A 22,551-nucleotide genomic window follows, 5' to 3' on the forward strand; every position below is an offset into this window, starting at 1 on the left:
TTTCTGCAGAGCCACCCACAGTGAAGACAGTTAAGCAAGCACACAACCAATTCCAAGACCACAGAGCCATGGAGCCACCCCCCCAACACACTTACTGGAACAATGGCGAAACTCAAAGCGGATGTGTGAGCCCCTGAACTTATCCACAGGAATGGGAAGTTTCAGAAGTTCCGACCACCTGGGACTGTTGTTATGATAAAGCACAAAGGAGTGGTACTCACTCGCTGCAGGCTCTCCAGAGCCAAAGGAGATAAAATCCTAACAAAGGAAACATCAGGTTAATGACAGTGGAACTGACGTGCGTTTTCAAGAGGCAGAGCCACCAATCACGACTGTGACTTCCCGCTACCCGCAGGAAATTACCCCCATATTTTGCTACGCTGTTTTTGTAATTGGTCTGCATACTAAGGTGGCTCTGCTCAATTCTGATACTGGTCTCCAGGGAATGTTATGCCAGGGTTCGGCCCTGGTGATGTGGGAATTCAGCTCTGTGAAGGCAAGTGGTCAGCAAAGTCAAAGCCTGTTGTGTGACTCAGTGGGTGATCTGCAAAGCCCGGGGCTCAGCCATCACAAAGGAACTTCTCCACCAAGGCAAATGTACTTGTCCACCCAGAGGAGTTCCCAGAAAACACTTTTTCCATAAAGGAGCCAGCTACTGTTACTGCGTTTCACAAGTAGTACCGCATTCTATTTTGTGTGTGTGTGTGGGGGGGGGTATTCATGCAACCAAAACCTAATATTTTTTTTTTTAATTTTAAGCAACTGTCAGAGAAAACAGTGTTCATCTACAAGTATATGTTAAATACAAAGAAAAACACTTAAATACCATTAAAAAATACTGATTTAAGGAATAGCTGCTATAATGAAACTGTTGACACACATAATTAAGACAAAATTTAAACATCATTTCCCCCCTAATTTTTCTGTGAAGCATTTTAACGAACTTAAAAGAGAAAAATTATACGAAGATAGCAAGAATATGGCAAGTTAGAAATCGGCTAATCATTTTAAAGATGAAACCTATGTAATTATGTAGAATTGACATACCAAAAAAGAATCCAGTATAAACATACCTTTAAGGTCTGGCCATTGCTATCTACAATGAACATTGTAACTTCCACATTTCTGGCCACACTCTTCCCTCCTTTCTCAAATTCCCCCCTTTCTATGGTGATGTATAAGTCATTTCTCATTTCACCTATTAGGAAAGGAAAATTAAAACCATGTTATATATTAGAAAATGTAATATTTAAGAAGAAAAGCTTTAGCTTATATAATGAACTGTTACAGTATACGTACAAAATTACGAACATAATTATACATCATTAAAAGGGTCTCCACCCTTACTGCCAGTACAAGCGGAGAAGGAAAGCCGGCCTCTGAGCATCAGACATGCAATACTGCACATGTGCGTTTTAGGAGGTGAATATTGCGACTGACCAAGTAGAAAGGTACTGTCAAATCTTACCATTTTCCCCAATATTTCCTTCACCTCATTTATGAGGTTTGATTACAAAATGTAAGGCTACCAGAGGTGGCTTGTGGAAGCTGGCCTTATTACTTTGTAATAACAGCACTTTAGAGAGCACAGCAAACATCCTAGGACTGCAGAGAGTAGAATTACAATGTAAATCTTTTCCAAAATTCATGGGACAAAATAATCCCACTGCTGAAAAAGTCCTGATTACTGCTTTTTGAACATGGATGCAGAATAGCACAGCCATGCAGACAAAGCCAACTTAATATTTTAGACCACCAAACTGTAAACAAATGAGAAAGGTCATAGATTCAAAGTGAGATTTTTTAAAGGTACACATAAATCATCCATATTTCCTCTGTTGGTGATGTATACAATGAGAACATTTTGGAATTTTCCTCCTCCCTTCTTATTATAAGATGACAAGGGAAGTCAACTTGGAAACCCAGGGAGATGGACTAAGAACATGCTTTTGCTTCTCTGGAAAGAATTAAGTGGCAAAGGGAGAGAAAGAAACAACCAAGTGTTACAATTGGAAAACTTTTGATGGTAAAAGATGGTGAGATGGCTAAACTGAATTTACTTTTGTTTAACATAGTTTCCAAACATTTGATGAATAAAGATTACCTTTGTTTTCTAATTAAAAAAAGATTAACCTTATCAATAAAGAAGCAAATCACTAGAAGGAATAATATGATATAAATACTTCTGCATTTGAGAATTTCATAAAACTTCTGATGAAAGCATATTCAAAAAAGTACCCCCATTCACTAACACCATGGGGATAGGCAATGCACCCAAGTCACCTTCCTCCACAAGACCAATTTCTTTAGGTACTCTTTCTTCCCCACTGACTTGAGCTCACCAGCAACCAGATGGGTGTGGAACAGATAAATTGAGTAAATTCTAAGATGGGTCAAATCTTAAGCCCCTTAACAGAACATAAAAACATATATTGTAGAAAACACCTATGAACACTGTATTTTCACACAGTTCATAAAAACACACTCTGGACCACAATGAATTTACAAGTCCAGGAGAAAAGAAACACATTTAAGATCATATTTGTATGCTCAGAGAGTTTTTTGTTTTGACTAGTTTCATGCTTTTCAACTTTTAGCCAATGGCCTGGTCCATTCAATGAATTTGCTAGAGGGATAGGAATACACAAGGGATTGGTTCAGAAACCCTTATGGACACTAAACTCCAAGAATTTTGTTTTGTTTTTGGTTTTTTGAGATCAGGTCCCACTAGAGCCCAGGATAACCAGGAATTTACTCTGTATTCTCAGGGTGGCCTTGAACTCACAGTGATTCTCCTACCTCTTCCTCCCAAGTGCTGGTATTAAAGGTGTGCACCACCACAACTGGCTAACTCCAAGGATTTCATATGAAGTTCTATAGTATTTGGATATAGCCTAGATACATCCTCCCACATATTTTAAATCACCTCTGGATCACATTATGTGTGTGTGTGTATGTATGTATTACAATGTAACTGATAGCTAAACAGTTGCTATATTAATTGTTTAAATAGTAATAACAAAGAAAAGAGTCTGCATATGTTCAATGTAGATGTAATGTTTTACTGAATAGTTTCAGTACATGGTTGGTTGAATCTGCAGGTGTAAAACCTGAGCATACAGAGGGACAACTGTATATATTTTTAACTTTCTCACACACACCCTTAATATTATTTATTATTAAAATTCTGGGCTGGAGAAATGGCTTAGTGTTTAAGCGCTTGCCTGTGTAGCCTAAGGACCCCGGTTCGAGGCTCAATTCCCCAGGACCCACATTAGCCAGATGCACAAGGGGGTGCATGTGTCTAGAGTTCGTTTACAGTGGCTGGAGGCCCCGATGTGCCCATTCTCTCCCTCTCCCTCTCCCTCTCCCTCTCCCTCTCCCTCTCCCTCTCCCTCTCCCTCTTCCCCTCCCCCTCCCCCCCTCTCTATATATATGCCTCTTTAACTGTTGCTCTCAAATATATAAATAAAAATAAATGAAAAAAATTTAAAATTCTATTACAGGATTAGAGAGATGGCCTGTGAAGCCAAAGGATCAAGGTTTAAGGCTTGATTCCCCAGGACACACATAAGCTAGATGCACAAGGGGGTGCACGTGTCTGGAGTTCATTTGCAGTGGCTAGAGGCCCTGGCATACCCATTCTCTCTCTGTACTTCCCTCTCTCACAGAAACAAAATATTTTTTTTTTAATATTTTTTGCTCATTTTTTATTTATTTATTTGAGAGCAACAGACACAGAGAAAGACAGATAGAGGGAGAGAGAGAATGGGCACGCCAGGGCTTCCAGCCTCTGCAAACGAACTCCAGACGCGTGCGCCCCCTTGTGCATCTGGCTAACGTGGGACCTGGGGAACCGAGCCTCGAACAGGGGTCCATAGGCTTCATAGGCGAGTGCTTAACCGCTAAGCCATTTCTCCAGCCCCAAAATATTTTTTAAAATTATATTACAGAACCAACAACAAACTCAGTGATTTTCTTTCCTGAATGAAGACACTCAGATAAACAGGAGGAGGTCAGGTATATTACAGTCTGTACATACTTGCTCAGTGAGAGGTTTGGGAGATTTTTTTTTCTTTTGTTTTTATTTATTTATTTGACAGCAACATACAAAGAAAGAGGCAGATAGAGAATAGGTGTGCCAGGGCCTCCAGCCACTGCAAACGAACTCCAGACACGTGCACCCCCTTGTGCATCTAGCTAATATGGGTCCCGGGGAATCGGACCTTGAACCAGGGGCCTTAGGCTTCACAGACAGGTGCTTAACTGCTAAGCCATCTCTCCAGCCCAGTTTGGGAAATTTTTGACAACAAGTTTTCCACACTGACAGACTTGACAGGTAAAATATCAACACTCAAGTCAAAATACTACTTTAAAGACAATGAGGTTAGCTTTTTTTTTTTTTTTTTTTTTCCTTCTTGAATTAGTTAATACAACACAGCTTACAAAGAGAATCTAAACCATACTCTGATTGGCAGTTTAGCTTACAGGGGTTTTTATCTTGGAATTTCTCATAAGGAATAAATATCTTTTTCAAACCACATAGGGATTAGCCATCCTGAAAAATAAATGAGGACTAAGTATTTTCTGGAAGGGAAGTTCCTGTACTCAATCTGCTAAAGGGTGACAAACACTCCATCTTCAGCAAAAGAAAGAGGGATGAGGGAGGTTTGTAAGGTAGCTGGTTCCTTTGTCTGCAGGATAAACCTAAAGGAAGATAAGGGTGGTGGGGGAATGAATGTATGTACGTACGTACGTGTCTGTCCGTCTATCTAGCTACTATTGGCAAATTCTTTTCTCATGCATTTATTTCTTTAGCATGTCCTGTGCACCAGATACATTATTAAAGGCTGGTTGGATTTTTCAGCAAACACAGAAAAAGCTCTATATGGGAGTGAGGTGGGTCTTCAATGAATAAGTACAATAGGAAACATATCAAGTGATGTTTAGGATTATGAATTAAAGAATGATGTAGAAAGGGGGTAGACAGTCTGCATGGGACAGAGGAGGAATGATAATTGTAAACAGGCTAATTAAGGACATGTGGCCTCATGTGAATATCAGAGACTAAAGTCAGAGATGGAATATTCTGACCAAAGGAAAAGGTTATAAAGGGCATTTAAGCCTCAAGTCAAATCTCAAAGCCTACAACTGGATTCTTCTATCTTTTCCTTATAAGAGATTCTAAATTCATATATGCCTCAGGTTATGGGACAATCAGAGTGAGGAAATGTAGGTTCTGATCTTTCTTTGTTGCTAGTACTTTGTGACCTAAGACTAGACAGGGCAACAAGACCCTCTAGGACACAGGTCTTTGTGGAATTAAGACAGGAATATAGTGAAGGTAAGAGGTAGGGAGATGGCAGGTGGTAGAAAGAACAAGATGCCTTTGTTATATTATGTTGTTTCCATGGCTTATACAAGAAGTTACAAAGAGCACATTCATATATTAGAAAACTACCACCCTGGCTTTTAATATTCTGATCCTTAACTGACATTATTCCTGTGGCACCCCCCCCCCTTTTTATCCTTTGCAACTCCTTTAGACTAAATCAAGGTTCCTTTTGAAAGAGAACACATGATGAGTGGAGGATTTCTTCTGGATGACATTCTACATATGCCTCTCCACAGGAATTCTGCAGCTTGCTAGTTCCAATACTGCAAGGTGCCACATTTTGCCAAAATATGCAGAAGGAGAAAGTTGAAATGAGTGCTAATTAAAATCATTGTACTTGAAGGGCGTTGGAGAAAACTAATAAGCCCAAATGGTGTTAAGAAAGCATCTTGGGTAATTAAGAGACAAGCCATAAAGGACGAAATGGAGTCCTACTAGTGCCAATGTGAAGGGCTATTTCTGTGACAATGTTTATTAACACCTCACACTCTCAAATTCATTACTCTGGGAATACAACATGCATGACACTCTCTTCTTTTTTAGCAGGTCCCCTGGCTTCTAAGAGGCCTGTATACATGTAAATGCTTCTCCAAATATTGGAGGCAAGATAATAAGGCCACAGCAGTGGGGGCGAAGTCAAAGTGGGTCAATAGCTTAGTAAAAATGGGGTGACTGATGGGTGACCTTAATGGGCAAGGTTCCCACTCAGTGCTGTCCTGTGAGTGCTTGGGATAGAGAGACACAGAGTGCATCAGTACCCCATCACAGAGGCTCTATACACAGGCATGGTGACTACCCAAATACTTCACCTGGGCAGTTACTGAAGTTGATAGAACTAGAGATCAACTGTCTTTGGATTAAGAATAGAGAAAATATGTCAGTGACTTGGAATGTTTTATGAATTAATGTTACTGATAATAGTGATATCAGTTCCACATATTGGACATTCCTAATCAGAAAAACAAAGCAAAACAAACAAACAAAAAAACTCTGTGAGCCCCAACATGATGCACAAAAAGATAAAGATTGCAGGGAGTTGTTTTTTTTTTTTAAAAAGATTTTTATTTATTTATTTGAGAGTGACAGAGAGAGAAAGAGGCAGAAAGAGAGAGAGAGAGAGAGAGAGAGAGAGAGAGAGAGAGAGAGAATGGGTGCACCAGGGCTTCCAGCCACTGCAAACAAACTCCAGACGCGTGCGCCCCCTTGTGCATCTGGCTAATGTGGGTCCTGGGGAATTGAGCCTCGAACCGGGGTCCTTAGGCTTCACAGGCAAGCGCTTAACTGCTACGCCATCTCTCCAGCCCCCTTCAGAGAGCTTTTTACATTAGGAATATTCAACCTAAAAATATTCTACCCCACCCCCTCCAAAAAGACCAGCTCTGAAATCTCAGGCACGTCTGGTCCTCTTAATCTTAGATGAGGGACACTCAGCCACAGTGGTCACCCTCACAGTACAAGTGTAGCCGTATGCTTCCCTGAACAACTGCTAGAACTAAAAGAACCTCTCATTACATCCTTCCTCTATTTCATAGGCAGGCACTATCAGTTCCATTTTAGGGAAGAAACTAAGAGATTAAGAAATGTGGGCCTCGGGTTGGAGAGATGGCTTAGCATTTAAGCTGCTTGCTGGCAAAGCCAAAGGACTCACATTCAATTCTCCAGTACCCACATAAGTTCAGATACACAAGGTGATATATGCATCTGAAATTTTTAAAAAGAAAAGAAAAGAAAAGAAATTTAGGCCTGGAGAGATGGCTTAGCATTTAAAGTGCTTGCTGGCAAAACCAAAGGAAACAGGTTCAATTCCCCAGTACCCATGCAAAACCAGAGGCACAAGATGGTATATGCATCTGGAGTTTTAAATGTGGGCCAGGAGAGATGGCTTAGCAGTTAAGGCACTTGCCTGCAAACCTAAAGGACTCAGGTTTGATTCCCCAGGACCCACATATGTCAGATACACAAGGGGTTATATGCATCTGGAGTTTGTTTGCAGTGGCTAGAGGCTATGATATACCCATTCTCTCTCTCTCTCCTTTCTCCCTCAAATAAATAAATAAAAATAAATTTAAAAAATATTAAGGGAGAAGAAATGTGTCCAGGGTTGGGGAAGTGGTTCAGCAGTTAAAGTGCTTACTTGCAAAAGCTTGATGGCCCAGGTTTCATTGCCCAGTATCCATGAAAAGCCAGATGCAAATGTGGTGCATGAATATGGAGTTTGTTTGCAATGGCCCATATTCTATCTCACTTTATCTCTCTCTCTCTCTCTCTCTCTCTCTCTCAAATACGTAAATAAAAACACCTTTTTTATAAAAATAAATGTACACACGGTATTATCAGTAGCCCTACTTCTACCCATTAAAAAATGAAAATTCAGTAAATGTAATTCACATTTGACCATCCCTAGTGACTTGAGCAAGGTGCTATTCTATACCCATCAGATTGGTCTTAAAATACTGATCCCAGTTCTAAGAACCATCATGTTAGGACAGAACCAGATACAAATGGCATCATGAAGATCACCAACAAAGAAAGAGCTTGGAGCCCTTCATAGGAGGGATGTAGAAGTTGAGAGAATTAACTAAATTTAAAATGTGGACATTCCAGAGCTATAACTCAGTAGGGAAAATGCTTCCTTTGGCTGCAAGCAGGAAGACCTGAGCTTGGTCCCTAGAAAACACATACTAATGCTGGGTGTGGAGAGGTGCATCTATAACCCCAGTGCTGGAGAGGTGGAGACAAGAAGATTCCTAGGATTCAGTGGCCCATCAGTCTAACCTAATTGGCAAGCTGCAGGCCAATGAGAGATCCCGTCTCAATAAAAGGTGGATGACAACCATGGGCTGCAGATCACCAAAAAATCAAGCTGGAGCAAAGCTGTCAGGATGCTTGAAAAACCCATGCAGTCTGTGGTGGTTTGATTGTCAATATCTTATAGCCTCAAGTATTTTTTAAAAATTATTGTATTTATTGAGGGAAGTATAGAGCTAAGGAAAGGCACCCATGAGGCTAGAGATCCCATGTGAAAGGCCTGGAAAAACCTTGAAAAAATAAAAAAGAAAGTTCAAGGAGCTCCTGTCATGTGGGGAGCTGCAGGGGACAAAGAACCCATGTGGAGAGTAAGGGCTAGGGGGCGCTCCCCTCAGCTCAACCCAGCTGGGCCTGGCCAGCCAAGGGAAAAACACTCAGAGCTGGAAGTTCCCAAGTGGTCAGAGAGCCTGCTTTACCCTTGCAAAGGTATTTATAACCTTATAATGGTGGGCTGTCTTCTGGCTCGGTTGAACCAGAGGAACAGCTGGTTGGTTAGGGCCAGGGGCTGTCTCAGGAAGAGGCTAACCCTGACACCAAGTTCTGGGGGCTGAATTAGCTTCAAGTATTTCTTTTTTTAATCAATATTAAGCTTCCTACTTAAGTAGGAAGTGTTTCTGGAGGTGGATCTTGAATGCAGCCCTAAGGTGTGGTTTAGAGTCAGCTCTTCTTCGCTGGTGCTGGCTACTGACTCCGCCATGATGAAGCTTCCCCCAGAATCTGTAAGCCTGAAGTAAACCCTTTCCTCCCATAAGCTGTTTCTGGTCAGTGTTTGTCCCAGCAATAAGAAGATAACCGTGCCACAGTCTGTGGGGGAGAAAAGCCATAAATGGTGTAAAGCATCAGTGGACCTTGCAAATTTTATGGCTAGACAGCCATGCAAAATGTACTAACTGGTACACCAATGGCATGTCTGTTACAGGGGAAGCCAACATCTCTGTGACTGGATTTGAGGCCTGCTCCTGTCAGGACCTGTCTGGTACTGAAAACTTAATGAAAAGGCTATGGCTTGGGAGGTCAAAAGCCCTAGGAGGATACTAATACTGTTTGGCTAGATGCATATATTAAGTCCACCAAACTGCCTTCCAAACACATTTATTAGTTCCACACTCTGTTTTGGTTGGAGAAGCTTCTGTTTTCAGATGGCGGCGAATACTGAGGTAACTCAAAACTCACCAAAGTACTAAAAGTGACAGTTTAGCAACAAAAGAGATACCCCCATCACATCCTCCAAGGCTCAGGGACCATTATGGAAGAGGTTGCAGAAAGAATGTGAGAGCCAAAGGAAGAGGAGGAGTGTTTACAATGCTGTCTTCCAGATACAGAGAGGTCTAGATATTAATGATCTTAGTGGCTGACACTACCTACATGAATCTAGCAAACAGGAGGGAAGAACTGACATCCAAATAGGAGAGATCAATTGGAAAGAGGGGATTCAGTGGAGAGGGGATTTGGAAAAGGAAAAAAGGGAGGGAGGGAGGGAGGGAGGGATGGAGAGAGGGTAGGTGAAGGGACGGAATTATGATCATGGAATATTTTTTATATTTATTGACATTGTCAATGAAAGCTTTATAAAAATAAAAGGTGGATTATGTTCCTAAGGATGACAACCAAGATTGCTGTCTGGCTTCCATCCACACACCCTTCCCCTGTGCATGTGTGCACATGCACACACAGAGTTGAAGTTCCAAGCAAAAACGACTTCAGATTAAAGGATGGGAGAGAGAGAGAGAGAGAGAGAGAGAGAGAGAGATATTAATCTAATGGGGTTTTGGTCATTATAAATATTCATGAACTAGAAAACTGCTATCGTGAAACCTAAGGGAAAAAATTCAAACACAGAAACAAAACTGAATGACAACAGGGACCATGCAGATGTATTCACATTAAACAACACGAGATAAAGAGATTTTATTGGATTATAAAGGTCCTGAAAAATGGAGGCAGAAGAGGCAGAGTCAAAGAAAGCGCGAACAGGGAAGAAGGAACAGGATGGACTCTTCCCTAGAGCCGCTGTTCTAGCCCGGTGGGACCTGAGTAGACTTTGGCCTCCCAATCTATCTGTTACGTGTCACATAACACATCAGGGTTGTTTCAAGCTGATTTGTTACAATGCCTGAGAGGGAACTAATACAATATGCTTTCTATGTCTAAACTTCTATTCTTTCACGACATCTTAGAGGAGAAGATGTGAGTAGAAAGATTCAAAAGTAACCAGTAGCTGAAGGAGACCACAGATAGGAAAATACCTGGATGGCTTACAAAATGAGCTGACACACTTCACGTTTCTTACAGAACATACATCATTCACTAAAACCTACCAATGTCACGTTCTCTGTTTCTTGGTTTGTTGTTTCTTTTGTTTTGCTTTATTTCTAGGAAAATATTAGGAGATATTCAACCATTTGGGGGGGGATATCTTTTTTTTTTTTTAACTTTTGCTTAGAATATTTAGGTACACAGGGTGACGGGACTGTAGCCTTGGCGGGCTTCTGAGAGCAGATCTGCAGAGGCAGAAGTGAGGATAGGCTATGGATCCCGTGATCTCAGACAACCTGGGGCAACACATGAAGATCTAGAAGTGCTGGCTGGGGAAAGACCTAGATCCTTGGGTGATAAATGCTAATGGGCTCCACAATCTGGAAGGTGCCACTTTTTCCCCTTGTCTGTTCTAGGGCTGGGAGACAACCTAAGGGTGATGTGATAGGACCCCAGCCTCCATCTTTCTTGAGTCCCCAGCATTCTTTGGTTGAGTGAATACTATCTCTCTGTGTAACCTGGGGTTACAGTCTAAGCTAAGTTGTGACTCCTATATAGTGTGAAATGTTAGTGACTGTGAATGAATCCCCAAAAAAGGATTATTTTTGGACCAATTCCATTTGTTTTGTGTATTTCTCTACCAGTAGTAGTAAAGAATAACAACTATATTTCTAAAAATGGGCTGGAGAGATGGCTCAGTGGTTGAAGAAACTTGCTTGCAAAGACTGAAAATCTGAGTTCAATTCTCCAGTACCCATGTAAAGCCAGGTAAACAAAGTGGCATATGGATCTGGAGTTCGTCTGCAGTAGCAAGAGGCCCTGACATTCCCAGTCTCATTCTCTTTCTCTCCTTGCAAATAATAAATATTGTTTAATTACTTAGTGTTTAAAACATGAGATAAACCTATCTACAATATTTTTATCCTAGTCCCATAAATCACCATTGAAATTACCTGCAAAATAAAATTAAATGAACCTTGAGATCATTATCCAAACTAGCCCTGGAGCTGGAGAGATGGCTTAGCAGTTAAAGGTATTTGTTTGCAAAGCCTAACAGCCCAGGTTCAATTTCATAATACCCACATAAAGCCAGATGCACTAAGTGGCACATGCATCTGGAGTTTGTTAACAGTGGCAAAAAACCCTGGCATGCCCCCTTCACACATGTTCTCTGTCTCTCTTTTATTTTTTATTTACTTATTTTTTTGTTTTTTCCAGGAAGAGTCTCATTCTAGCCCAGGGTGATGTGGAGTTAAGTATGTAGTCTCAGGGCAGCCTTTAACTCATGGCAATTCTCCTACCTCTGTCTCCCAAGTGCTGGGATTAAAGGCATGCACCACCACATCTCTCTCTCTCTCTTTCTTTGTTGAATAAATAATCTTTTTTTAAAATCAAAAACTAGCTCTGAAATCTCAGCCTCTGTGCCTCTCCCTATCACTCTGCCAGGTTTTCTTAATCTTTTTAGGATTAGAAGTTTCAAAGATCTACAAAAAGTACTAGAAGGTGTTAATGATGGATTCACTAACCAACAGTGACAGTTTAACCAATCACTCTGTGGGAGCACGTCTACAGGGGAACAGGGTACGGGCAAGAAAGATGAAGTAGAGAGACCATGATGGAGATGCAGAAAGCTTTGTCTTGAATCATAAACTTATAATAAGAATGAGTGTTTAGGTTGTGTGAGTGTTTAGGGGTGTGTGGCCTTCCATGACCTTGTAGACTTGTCAATTTGCTCCAAAATGTCTAATGGAAACTTCGACTGTCTTTGTGCTCATTAATGGCACGGGCCTGCTTTGCATAGGATCTGTTTAGACATTTAGGGGCAAGCTGTCCAATACAGTAACTGCCGCCACATGTGGCAGTGGCGTACTTGAAGCGTGACTTGGCTGTAAAGAGAAGTGCTGTAAATGTCAAATATTCACCGACTTTCAAAGACTGAGATTGAAAAACAGAGTGAAGAACTAAGAGTTCTTTGTGGAGGTGGGGTTTCAAGATAGGGTCTTACTCTAGGACAGGCTGACCTGGAATTCACTATGTAGTCTCAGGGTGGCCTTGCATTCATAGCGATCCTCCTACCTCTGCCTCCTGAGTGCTGGGATTTAAGCATGCACCACCACTCCTGGGTCAAAAATTTTCATAAAGGTTGCCTATTGCAATATTTTGGATGCATCAATTATACTATTAGAATTAATTTGAACTCTTTTATTCTTACTTTTTTAAATTTAGTTTTTATTTCAGAGATAGAGACAGAGACAGAGACAGAGACAGAGAGAGAGAGAGAGAGAGAGAGAGAGAGAGAGAGAGAGGAGGGAAGCAGACAGAATGGGCACACCAGGGCTTCCAGCCACTACACACAAACTCCAGAGGCCACCTGTGCATTTGGCTTACATGGGTCCTGGGGAATCAATCCTGGGTCCTTTGGCTTTTCAGGCAAGCTCCTTAACTGCTAAGCCATCCCTTCAGCCCCCTTTTCTTATTTTTTTATTTAGTGGCTACTAGTTAATTTTAAATTAAATTTGGGCTCACTTTTCTTATTTTTTTTTCAAATTTTTATAGTTTGATTTATTTATTTGAGAGGGTGAAAGGGAGAAAGAGAGACAGACTGAAAGACAGACAGACAAACACAGAGAGAGAATGGGCATGCCAGGGCCCCCAGCCACTGCCAATGATCTCCAGAGGCATATGCCATCTGTGCATCTGGCTTATGTGGGTCCTGTGGAATCGATCCTGTGTCCTTTGGCAATGTAGGCAAGTGCCTTAACTGCTAAGCCATCCCTCCAACCCCCTTTTCTTATTTTTTATATAGTGGATACTAGTTAATTTTAAATTAAATTTGGGCTCACCTTATATTTCATTGGGAGAATACTAACTTAACAATTTTTGCTCTTCTATCACTAGTATTTGGCTTCTATGTCATGGTGATAGACATGCCTCACTGGAATTAGGTATTTTAAAACACAAAGCACTGAGTGATTGATTCTTGACCCACAGAAGCTTAAGAGGACTTTATGACAGCTTGAAAGTACAGAAGCAGACATCTTTTTACACCAGTTGGTAAGAGACTGCTTGCAGAATAGCAAGACCAAGGGAAGAATTTCTGCTTCCATGGCTTCCCATGTAAAAAACAGTGAGCCAGCCAGGTGTGGCAGCACACACATTTAGTCCCAGCATGCAGGAGGCAGAGGCAGGAGGATAACCATGAGTTCAAGGCCATGCTAGGACTACATAGTGAATCCCAGGTCAGCCTGGGCTACAGCAAGACCCTGCCTTGAAAAACTAAAAAAAACAGTGAAGGGCTGGAGATATGGCTCAGCGGTTTAAGGTGTTTGCTTGCCAATCCTAAGGACCCAGGATTGATTCCCCAGTACCCACATAAAGCCAGATGCACAGGTGGTGAATATACCTGGAGTGTGTTTGCAATAGCTTAGAGGCTCTGGTGCACGCATTCTCTCTGTCTCTTACTATCTACCTCTTTGTCATCTCTCTGTCTCAAAAAAATAAATAAGAAATATTTTAAACAAATAAAAATAAAACAGTGCAATGCCGATGATATACTATGATTCTTATAACACCTCTAAGCCTATTCCTGTTACCAGTCCAGACCATGCATTTTGCAGTCAATGAGTATCCAGTGAAACTAGTTCTCTTGGTATAAGCCTCTCCTTAGCTTTCCTGACCCCTTTTGGAACAAATTAACTCTCGAGGACAAACTGAAAATAACAGGAGAGGTTAATGCTTGCAGAAGGTCTGTAATACTGTGATCAGAAATGTTGTTCATTAAAACTGTCTTGTGGAAGCATTCAAGTTTTCTTTCTACTCAGCCACTGGTGAGAAACGACAAGCCTGAGATCAGCAAAGGACAGCAGTCATGACTGTTTCCCAACGTTAAAAAAAAATCTGAGGAGGTCTTATAATTTTACTTATGAGACAGGACTTCACAGGGCCCAGGCTCATCTTCAACTCACTAGTTAAGGATGAGCCTGAACTCCCTATCTTCCTGCCTCTGTCTCCCACGTACTGGGATTACAGGCATGAGACAACATACCAGGTTTTAAAGCGGTCCACAGCTGTTTAAGTACATATCTGTATTCTCATTGCCATCTAGTTTGGAAAAGCAGTAAATTAAAGAAAAGGAGAAGAAGAAAGAATAAAGTATGTTTTACAAAGTTCTCTTGTAGTCCTCAACCACATAGACCAGTACCTGGAAGGACAGTTTCCCTGGACAGCACGGATTGTACGTTACAGGTGACAGAAGCAAGCCTCATTCCCCAGAAAGTTCCTTTCCATCATCAAAGCCAGACAAGCTGCATGAGCCCAAACCCTCCCCGACAATTATTCAGCCAGAGAAGTGTCATCCTGCTTTCGTTTTCCATTTCTCAACGATACTGTCCAGAGAACAAGAGGAAGAATTCTAGCAGCTGGCCACATTCAGCTCTAAATATGTTTTTTATATTAGATTTGCCCATCAATTTGCTTCCCAGTGGGATGAATGTTTTTCTTTTCTGTTGAAGAGGAAATAACCAGTTATTTATAGCAACTGAAGGAAATAATGAATGGTTGCAAGAGACACTGAATAGCATGCCACCAAGTAAACAGATCTATAAACACTCATTTTCGACAACAGTAGTGTGAGATGTTCAGGCAGGCTGGGTCATCAAGCTGGGTCAGGTCATCTCAGGAAACTTTTCAGACTCTCCTCTCAGCCTTCCTTGCATGAATGAATTTCAGTCAAGAGATCACAACATGGTGCAGTGGCAACAGAAGTCATTTTGGGTGTTCTTTGCAGAAATCCTTCCACCGGGTGTCAGAGCTGGGCCAGGTGGCTGGTCAGATAGGACTTCTGGTGGCTTTAAATAGGGACTTAAATAGTAGCTCACAGGGTATCATTCTTTTAAAATACCTATACAAATTTCAGACTTCCATTTGGCCTATCATTTTTTCTTTCTCCCTCTTCTTGGTTGTGGAGGGCAGGGTCTGATGAACTTAGGACTACCTCTACTTAATATTCTATTTATCATCTTTTAACATATAAATGAAAGAGTAGAAAGTTCTTTTTCCTATTTCTTTTAAACATTTGTTTTTGAGACAGGGTCTCATCACGTAGTTCAGATAGAAAATATCACAATCATCCCCCTCAGTTTCCTCAGTGCTTCAGGGCGGATAGGTGTGGCATCAAGCCTGTGTGTGTGTGTGTGTGTGTGTGTGTGTGTGTGTGTGTGTGTGTGTAGGTGTGTGTGTGTGTGTGTAGGTGTGGTAACATGCATTATGAAGGACAGAGTCCTCAAGTTTGTCCTTTATGGGCTTAGCTATCTCCCCAGCTCCAAGGTGAGATCCTGTTATAATAAAATTTGGTGACTGATAAAAATTCATTCCTTCATTTATAAAAATAAGGACAGGACATGTCAGAGAACCTGTGGTGAGCAGAGCTTAAGCCCACTTTGAGGTTAGGTAGGAGGCCCAGACAGAAAGATGGCATTGAAGACGACAATTGAGGACAAAGGCAGAAAGGTAAGAGAAGGAACGGGAGAAGCCTACCCACAAGGAAGGACAGATACAATCAAAGTTCACTGATGGAAACCCGTGTCAACACAGCTCCTCTTCCTGGAAACAGAATGAAAGTTCTACAGCTCCAGCATCTTTGGTTTACTACTGTTCAGCTGACAAACTCTTTTGTTTTTAGCTTTTAAATTTAGAGGTTTTAAAAGGCTTCTGTGTAGGTCGTGTGTGTGAGTGCACATGCACACATACACATGCATGTATGCTATATGAACGCATGTGTGAAGGTGTTAAGTGTCCCGTGAGTATGCATGTGGAGGCCAGAGGAGGGCTTCAGGCGCCCTCTTCTATTGCTTTATTGCCTCCTTATTTCAAGACAAGGTCTGTCACTCAACCTTTCTTGGTTAGATTGGCTTCTCAGTCAGCCCCAGATATCCTGTTGCCTCTGTCCCTTGCAGTGCTGTAGATACAGTTATGTGTGGCCCATCTTTTGACATGGATGCTAAGGATCAAATTAGGTTTCATGTAACAAGTTCTCTTCCCCACTGAACCATATCCTCAGCTCTTAAAAGTCTCTTCTCCTGGGCTGGAGAGATGGCGTAGCGGTTAAGCGCTTGCCTGTGAAGCCTAAGGACCCCAGTTTGAGGCTCGGTTCCCCAGGTCCCACGTTAGCCAGATGCACAAGGGGGCGCACGCGTCTGGAATTCGTTTGCAGAGGCTGGAAGCCCTGGCGTGCCCATTCTCTCTCTCTCCCTCTACCTGTCTTTCTCTCTGTGTCTGTCGCTCTCAAATAAATAAATAAAATTAAAAAAAAAAAAGTCTCTTCTCCCATAAAATTCTGTTAATTTTAGGTACTTAAAGTTTGTCGGCCTAAGGTTTCCTTTTGGCATTGGAGTTACAGCCTTGCCAAGCAGGAGTGCTCCTCAGCATCTCCGTGGACGTCTCTTGGGATCTAGGGCTGCGGAGAAGGCAGACTGATTATAGGCACATGCTTGCAAAGCCTGCCAGACCAGGGCCAACTCCCCAGCACTGACTTAAAGCCAGATGCATGTGTTTGGCATTTGTTTTCAGCAGCATGAGACCCTGCAGTGCCCATGCACGCCAGGAAATAAATTTTAAAAATACTAAAAATGGGAATTTGAACTGGTGCTTGATGCCTGCACAGAGGACAGCACAACTTAGGGATGAGGTCCTGAAGTCCTCAGCTCTGAGGACCCTGCTCCGATGTCACCTCTCCAGGAGATTGGCAATAATGTCTCTTCAGCGAGAAGGATCCCATACATCTGTATGTACATCTGAGCCCCTTACAGACTCTGGTGTGTCTCTTTCTTCCTGCTCTAGCCCTGTGGACTGGACGGGTCTTACTCTCTCGAGCTCTAGTAACTTCTTGCTCAGAGCCTCAGTCGCACTCTGTTGCATTTCACCTGACTCATTCCTTCTCTCTTTCCAACTGTAGCCTCCACACAGCAGCCACAGTGAAAGCCAGTTTGTTACGCGCCTCCTGGAAGATCTCTAGTTGCCACCTTCCTCATTCTGAATAAAAGCCAAAATGTCTGGTGTGGTAGACACAAGGTCTCATGTGATTTTCTCTCTCTCTCCCTGGACCATTGCCATCACTCCATTTGGGCCACGTTGAATTTGTTGTAAAATGTCCAGCATCCTACTATTGCCTCAGGACCTTTGCACTCATTTCCTCTGCCTAGAATATTGTTTTTCTCTGCACAGAACCCTCACGTTTTTTATGTCTCTACACTCACCTGCTCACCTGTCTTTCTTATCTTCCTGCAGTTTCAATCCTTCACCTCACTACTGCTTTGGACCTTCCTGAGCCCTTTCCTTATTCCTCATACCCTTAGCATTCATCACACTTGAGCACAGGACTTAGTTACACATATGTTATGAGTTTCCTTATGAGAAAGTGAGCTTCAGAAGGGTCTTGTTGTATTTTTTCACAGTGTTATCTCCAGTACCTGGGAAAATGCTTTGGCACATAAGAAGTACCCACAAAATATCTAGAATCAGTGAATCAATTATTTTCAGTTGTGGCTCTGGCATAAAACTGATGCTCAGTTGATGTCTGTCTGTAGCCTTAGCTAGTCCACGTTAGGCTAAATTGAACATCTTTTGTCTACCAAGGACACATTCTCACCCAGTTTCTCCGACTATGCATGGAAATACAAAGAAAGCCCTACCCTACCACAAGATTATAAAGCAATATGCTTTTAAAAATTCATTTTGGTTAAGAGATTATGACCAACTCACTGCAAAATTCATCAGTTTCAGTGAACTTGGCATTGATTTTACACTGTGAGTCTCCTAACCTTTTCCATTAAGAAAACAAACACTTTGGAGGAGTCTTTTCTGGGCACTAATACAGTTTTGAATTATATACACAGCAGATCTACAAAAGGTGTAGAAAGACATATGGTATTTACATATGGCTGCTTATTTACATACAGATATGCATGAATATGAAAAACCCTCCAAGAAAGGCCAACTGTTGCTTGGTAACTGTTCTTACCTGAAGGATATCCCTGTGATCGCAGCACGTTCCACGGAAGGATGGAATATTTTCTGGATAATGCCTTGGTTTGGGGGATTTTCATGGTCATAAATGAAATAGAATCATGGCCATCATAAGTTTCCACCCTCCACTAATCAGGATGTAAAGTTCTACACTCTCAATTCACTTGTCATCACATACCTCATTTGTCACAATGTCCCATGTAAACTCCTCAAAGCTGACAGCTTGAAAATTTTCTTAAATATCAAAAACAGGCAATGTGTGCACAATTCAGCATTTTGGCACATCCCAGGTCACCTACCAGGCATGATAATATTAGAGAAACCCAACTTCCTTGTTATGGATACTCCATGAGAAAACACGGATGAATATTCTCTTCTGATTTGCTCAATGTCTCCGTGCAAGAGCTGGAGGGAAACTGCTAATCCTGAAACAAAGGAGAGACACTCATGTGAAGACCAGAAGAAAAGGAGTAGAATAAGGGGCAGTGAAGTGTTTCAGCAAGTGCTAAGCTAAAGGTTTCTATTCATATATAATCAACAGAAACTGTAGGGATGGTATGTAAGTAATTCTTTCCCATATTAGCATCTGAGTTTTCCAATTAGAAGAAGGCGGGTCACAGAAACTGAAGAAACCTTCAGTGAAATACTAAGAGGAGGCAGCTGGTTTCCAGCCACCCCATCCTTCTTTTAGCCCTTACTAGAAGAAGATTCCAATCAATGCTTGCTCCAGCAAGAAATGACAGATCAGGAGACCAAAGCTAGTTTTAACTTTTTTCAATTATATAAGGCCTATGAATAGTGACTTATTAAATATCAAAAGTTTGAAAATAGGGCTGGAGAGGTGGCTTAGCGGTTAAGCGCTTGCCTGTGAAGCCTAAGGACCCCCAGTTCGAGGCTCGGGTCCCCAGGTCCCACGTTAGCCAGATGCACAAGGGGGCGCACGCGTCTGGAGTTCGTTTGCAGTGGATGGAGGCCCTGACGTGCCCATTCTCTCTTTCTCTCATTCTAGCTCTCAAATAAATAAATAAATAAAAATAAACAAAATTTTTTTAAAAGTTTGAAGATAAATCAATCTTACAGTAGCATAATTCAAGGACTCTTACAATACTGATCAGGACTTTTCTTATAATTTAAGTAACCATGGTGATTAAAATAAAAGTAAGATGACATTTTTGTGCAACAGAGTAGACATTCAAGAAAGCATTGTTTCCTACTGAGGAGAATTTAGTAGTTTACAGGATGCTTTGACAAACAAATGAAAATTTATTCAGTAAAGTAGTAAAATTTAATTTTTTATCCCAATTACTGTGACATTATCACAGTAGGATATGCAGAAGATGAATGATTTTTTCATGCATAATTTTCCCAATTCTGAGATAAGAACTACCAAAGAGGAAATTAATGTGAAAATGTTTATATGCATACTTCAAAGACACCACTTCCCTGTAGCTTCTTAATTCCTTCTTTTAACATTTCAAGAAAAGAAAGACCAAGCAGGTCTCTCACCTCTCTCAGTGATAGCAAATTAAACCTGTTAAAGGTGACTTATTTTTAATTTTTAGTTTTTCAGTTTTTGAGGTAGGGTCTCACTCGAGCCCAGGCTGATGTGAAATTTACTTTGTCACCTCAGGCTGGCCTCGAACTCACAGCAATCCTCCACCTCTGCCTTCCAAGTGCTAGGATTAAAGACATGTGCCACCATACTTGGCAAAGGTGAATTATTTTTTAAAACTCTGTCATTATTAATGTGGACTCAACTGAAAAGTGAATTTGGATGGCGAGGTGAAGAAGACAATGAATGTGTCCTCAAGGGGTTGTCAATCCATATTATCACTCATCATGACCTTTCCTTCCCATAACCCACTTAACAGTACCGCATTCTCTCTAAAACAAAGGCCACAAAGACACTGTGTTGAAAAAGAAAGGCAAAATGCCCTTTTTCTCTCCCTTAATAGTACCAGAAAAATACATGATAGCGATAAACGTGTATGGTTGGGTAAAGCAAAAGGGGAAGGAAGGAAAGTGCACAGCACATGTGTGTCAAATGGATTCTCTGCCTCAGGCAAGGGCTGAGAGAATAAAGTCCAGGAGCTATTCAGAACCTCAGACACATTCACCACTTCTACCAACCTGCCCCACCCTGAGTCATTCCGTGACATTGCGAGGCTGAACGCAGTAGAACAGAGGGTCAGTGTCCTTCCACAGACACATGGGATGGGGTAGAGAACAAAAAGCTAGAAGATTTGATGGGGCTGCACGTATCCATGCAGCTTTGGGACACTTCATGTGGCACCAGATTCTTTTCAAATCCCAGAGCAGAGAGTGAAGACAGAGTAGCATGTCTATAAGCTACATCCTAGAAGCCACGTATCCCCAGCTCGTCCTCTCCACTACCCTCCCCCACTTGTGGATGCCTCTGTCCTCCTACTTCTTCTGTCCTTTTCCCTTCCGTATACTCACCTATCCTTACATTATCAGGATTGCAGTTTCCTAACAACAGTTCCCCCTACTGAGGAGAGTACTGCTCAAAAATCCCAGAATTCTTGGAGAATAAGATGTATTTAATGCAGTTCTGGACATACTGTGACTTTTGCAAATGACGATCATTTTACTAGGACTCCTCTTGGGAGGGTCTGGCCTGAGACGCCTGCAACCTTATGTGGCGAGTATAAAGGAAAATTGGAAGAACAACAGTGATGAAAGCAACAAAATCCGATCAGGCTGTTCAGGACAATGGTCAGCATGAGGGAAGCTGAGGGGAGTCTTGTCGCGCACAGCAGGTACTAGCATTCATTTAGGCAGCAGCCTCCTCTCCCTACCACGCTCCATCTTTCCCTCCTCCTCCTCCATTCTCTTCTTCTACTCATTTTGAAAAACAAGGTAAATTATTTTCAGAGGACAAGACAATGAGAGAAGTATTTAGTTAAACATTTGGCATCTTGAAAATAAAGAAGATATGAAAAGGAAAAAAAAAATACTTTAGGGAAATAAATGGATGGAGAGAGAGAGAGAACAATAGGGAACAGAGGAATATATCAATGGTCTTAGACAGTAAGTCCATACAGAGGAGACAGGGCAAACAGATAGAAAGAACCCATTTTAGGAGGCAGCTGAAAGGGGGCAGCCAGCTGGTGAAAAAAAGGAAGGGACTGACAAAACGGCATGGGAAGAAGGAGAATTGTGTAAGAATTGGGTGGACCCTAAAATTCAAAAAGATATTGACTAAGCTCTGCATGTAACTAATTATATTTGTCTACTTTTATATCTGTCTAGGGATAGTAGCTGGTGATGGTATAACAGGAACAGCTATTTGTACCAGGTTTCTCTGGAATGAAAAACTCTCAGTCAAGAACTGGAATGGTCAACTGGATGGAGAGATTGTCCAAAATATACACGATCTGCCTAAGTCATCCAAGTTTTCCACAAAGAATCACAACACGAAGAAACAGCTCAGAGAGGGCATAGTTTTAGCAGAACACAGCAGAACACGGAGAGAGGGGTGAGTCCAAAAACATCAGCCCATAGAAGAACCACGACACTTTTTGTTTGTTTTTCAATCAGAGAAACTCTTGATTCTATTTTTATAGCAGTCCTTGGTTATCATGACCACAATCAGGAGTCTGGGTAAACGAGTCATTAGAACAATGAGAAGTAACAAGACTAAGAAACTACAAAAAATAGTCTGGACAAATATTTATATACTACTTTGAAAGAAGTTGACTCGTAGATAGAAGCCAAGAGTAGAAAGCAGGTTGTAGGGAGAGTTGTCCAAAGCGCACAACATTTCAGTTAGAGATTTTAGATGTCTCCACAAAAATCAGGTCTATGTGGCGACATAAACTATCTTCATTTAACCATTTATTGCACAATGTACAGTTAAGCAAAACATTACACTGTACAATGCAAACATATAAAATTTTCATTTGTGATATCTTTTTTTTTCTTTTTTGGTTTTTCGAGGTAGGGTCTCACTCTGGCTCAGGCTGACCTGGAATTCACTATGTAGTCTCAGGGTGGCCTTGAACTCTTGGCGATCCTCCTACCTCTGCCTCCCGGGTGCTGGGATTAAA

General features: G+C 41.5%; 1 protein-coding gene across 5 annotated transcripts in view; it reads right to left on the reverse strand.

The window, feature by feature from the left end:
- Dock4 (dedicator of cytokinesis 4) overlaps positions 1 to 22,551 on the reverse strand; it is a 478,789-nt gene that overhangs the window by 168,763 nt on the left and 287,475 nt on the right. For all 5 annotated transcript variants that reach the window (XM_045135544.1, XM_045135547.1, XM_045135546.1 and 2 more), the window contains exons 13-15: positions 18,781 to 18,906; positions 1,074 to 1,198; positions 96 to 258 (exon numbers count right to left, since the gene is read on the reverse strand). In XM_045135544.1, coding sequence (XP_044991479.1) covers positions 96 to 258; positions 1,074 to 1,198; positions 18,781 to 18,906 — 414 coding nt within the window. The remainder of the gene's footprint in view (positions 1 to 95; positions 259 to 1,073; positions 1,199 to 18,780; positions 18,907 to 22,551) is intronic.

Source organism: Jaculus jaculus, chromosome 16 (genome assembly GCF_020740685.1).
Source record: "Jaculus jaculus isolate mJacJac1 chromosome 16, mJacJac1.mat.Y.cur, whole genome shotgun sequence".
Lineage (NCBI taxonomy): Eukaryota > Metazoa > Chordata > Mammalia > Rodentia > Dipodidae > Jaculus > Jaculus jaculus.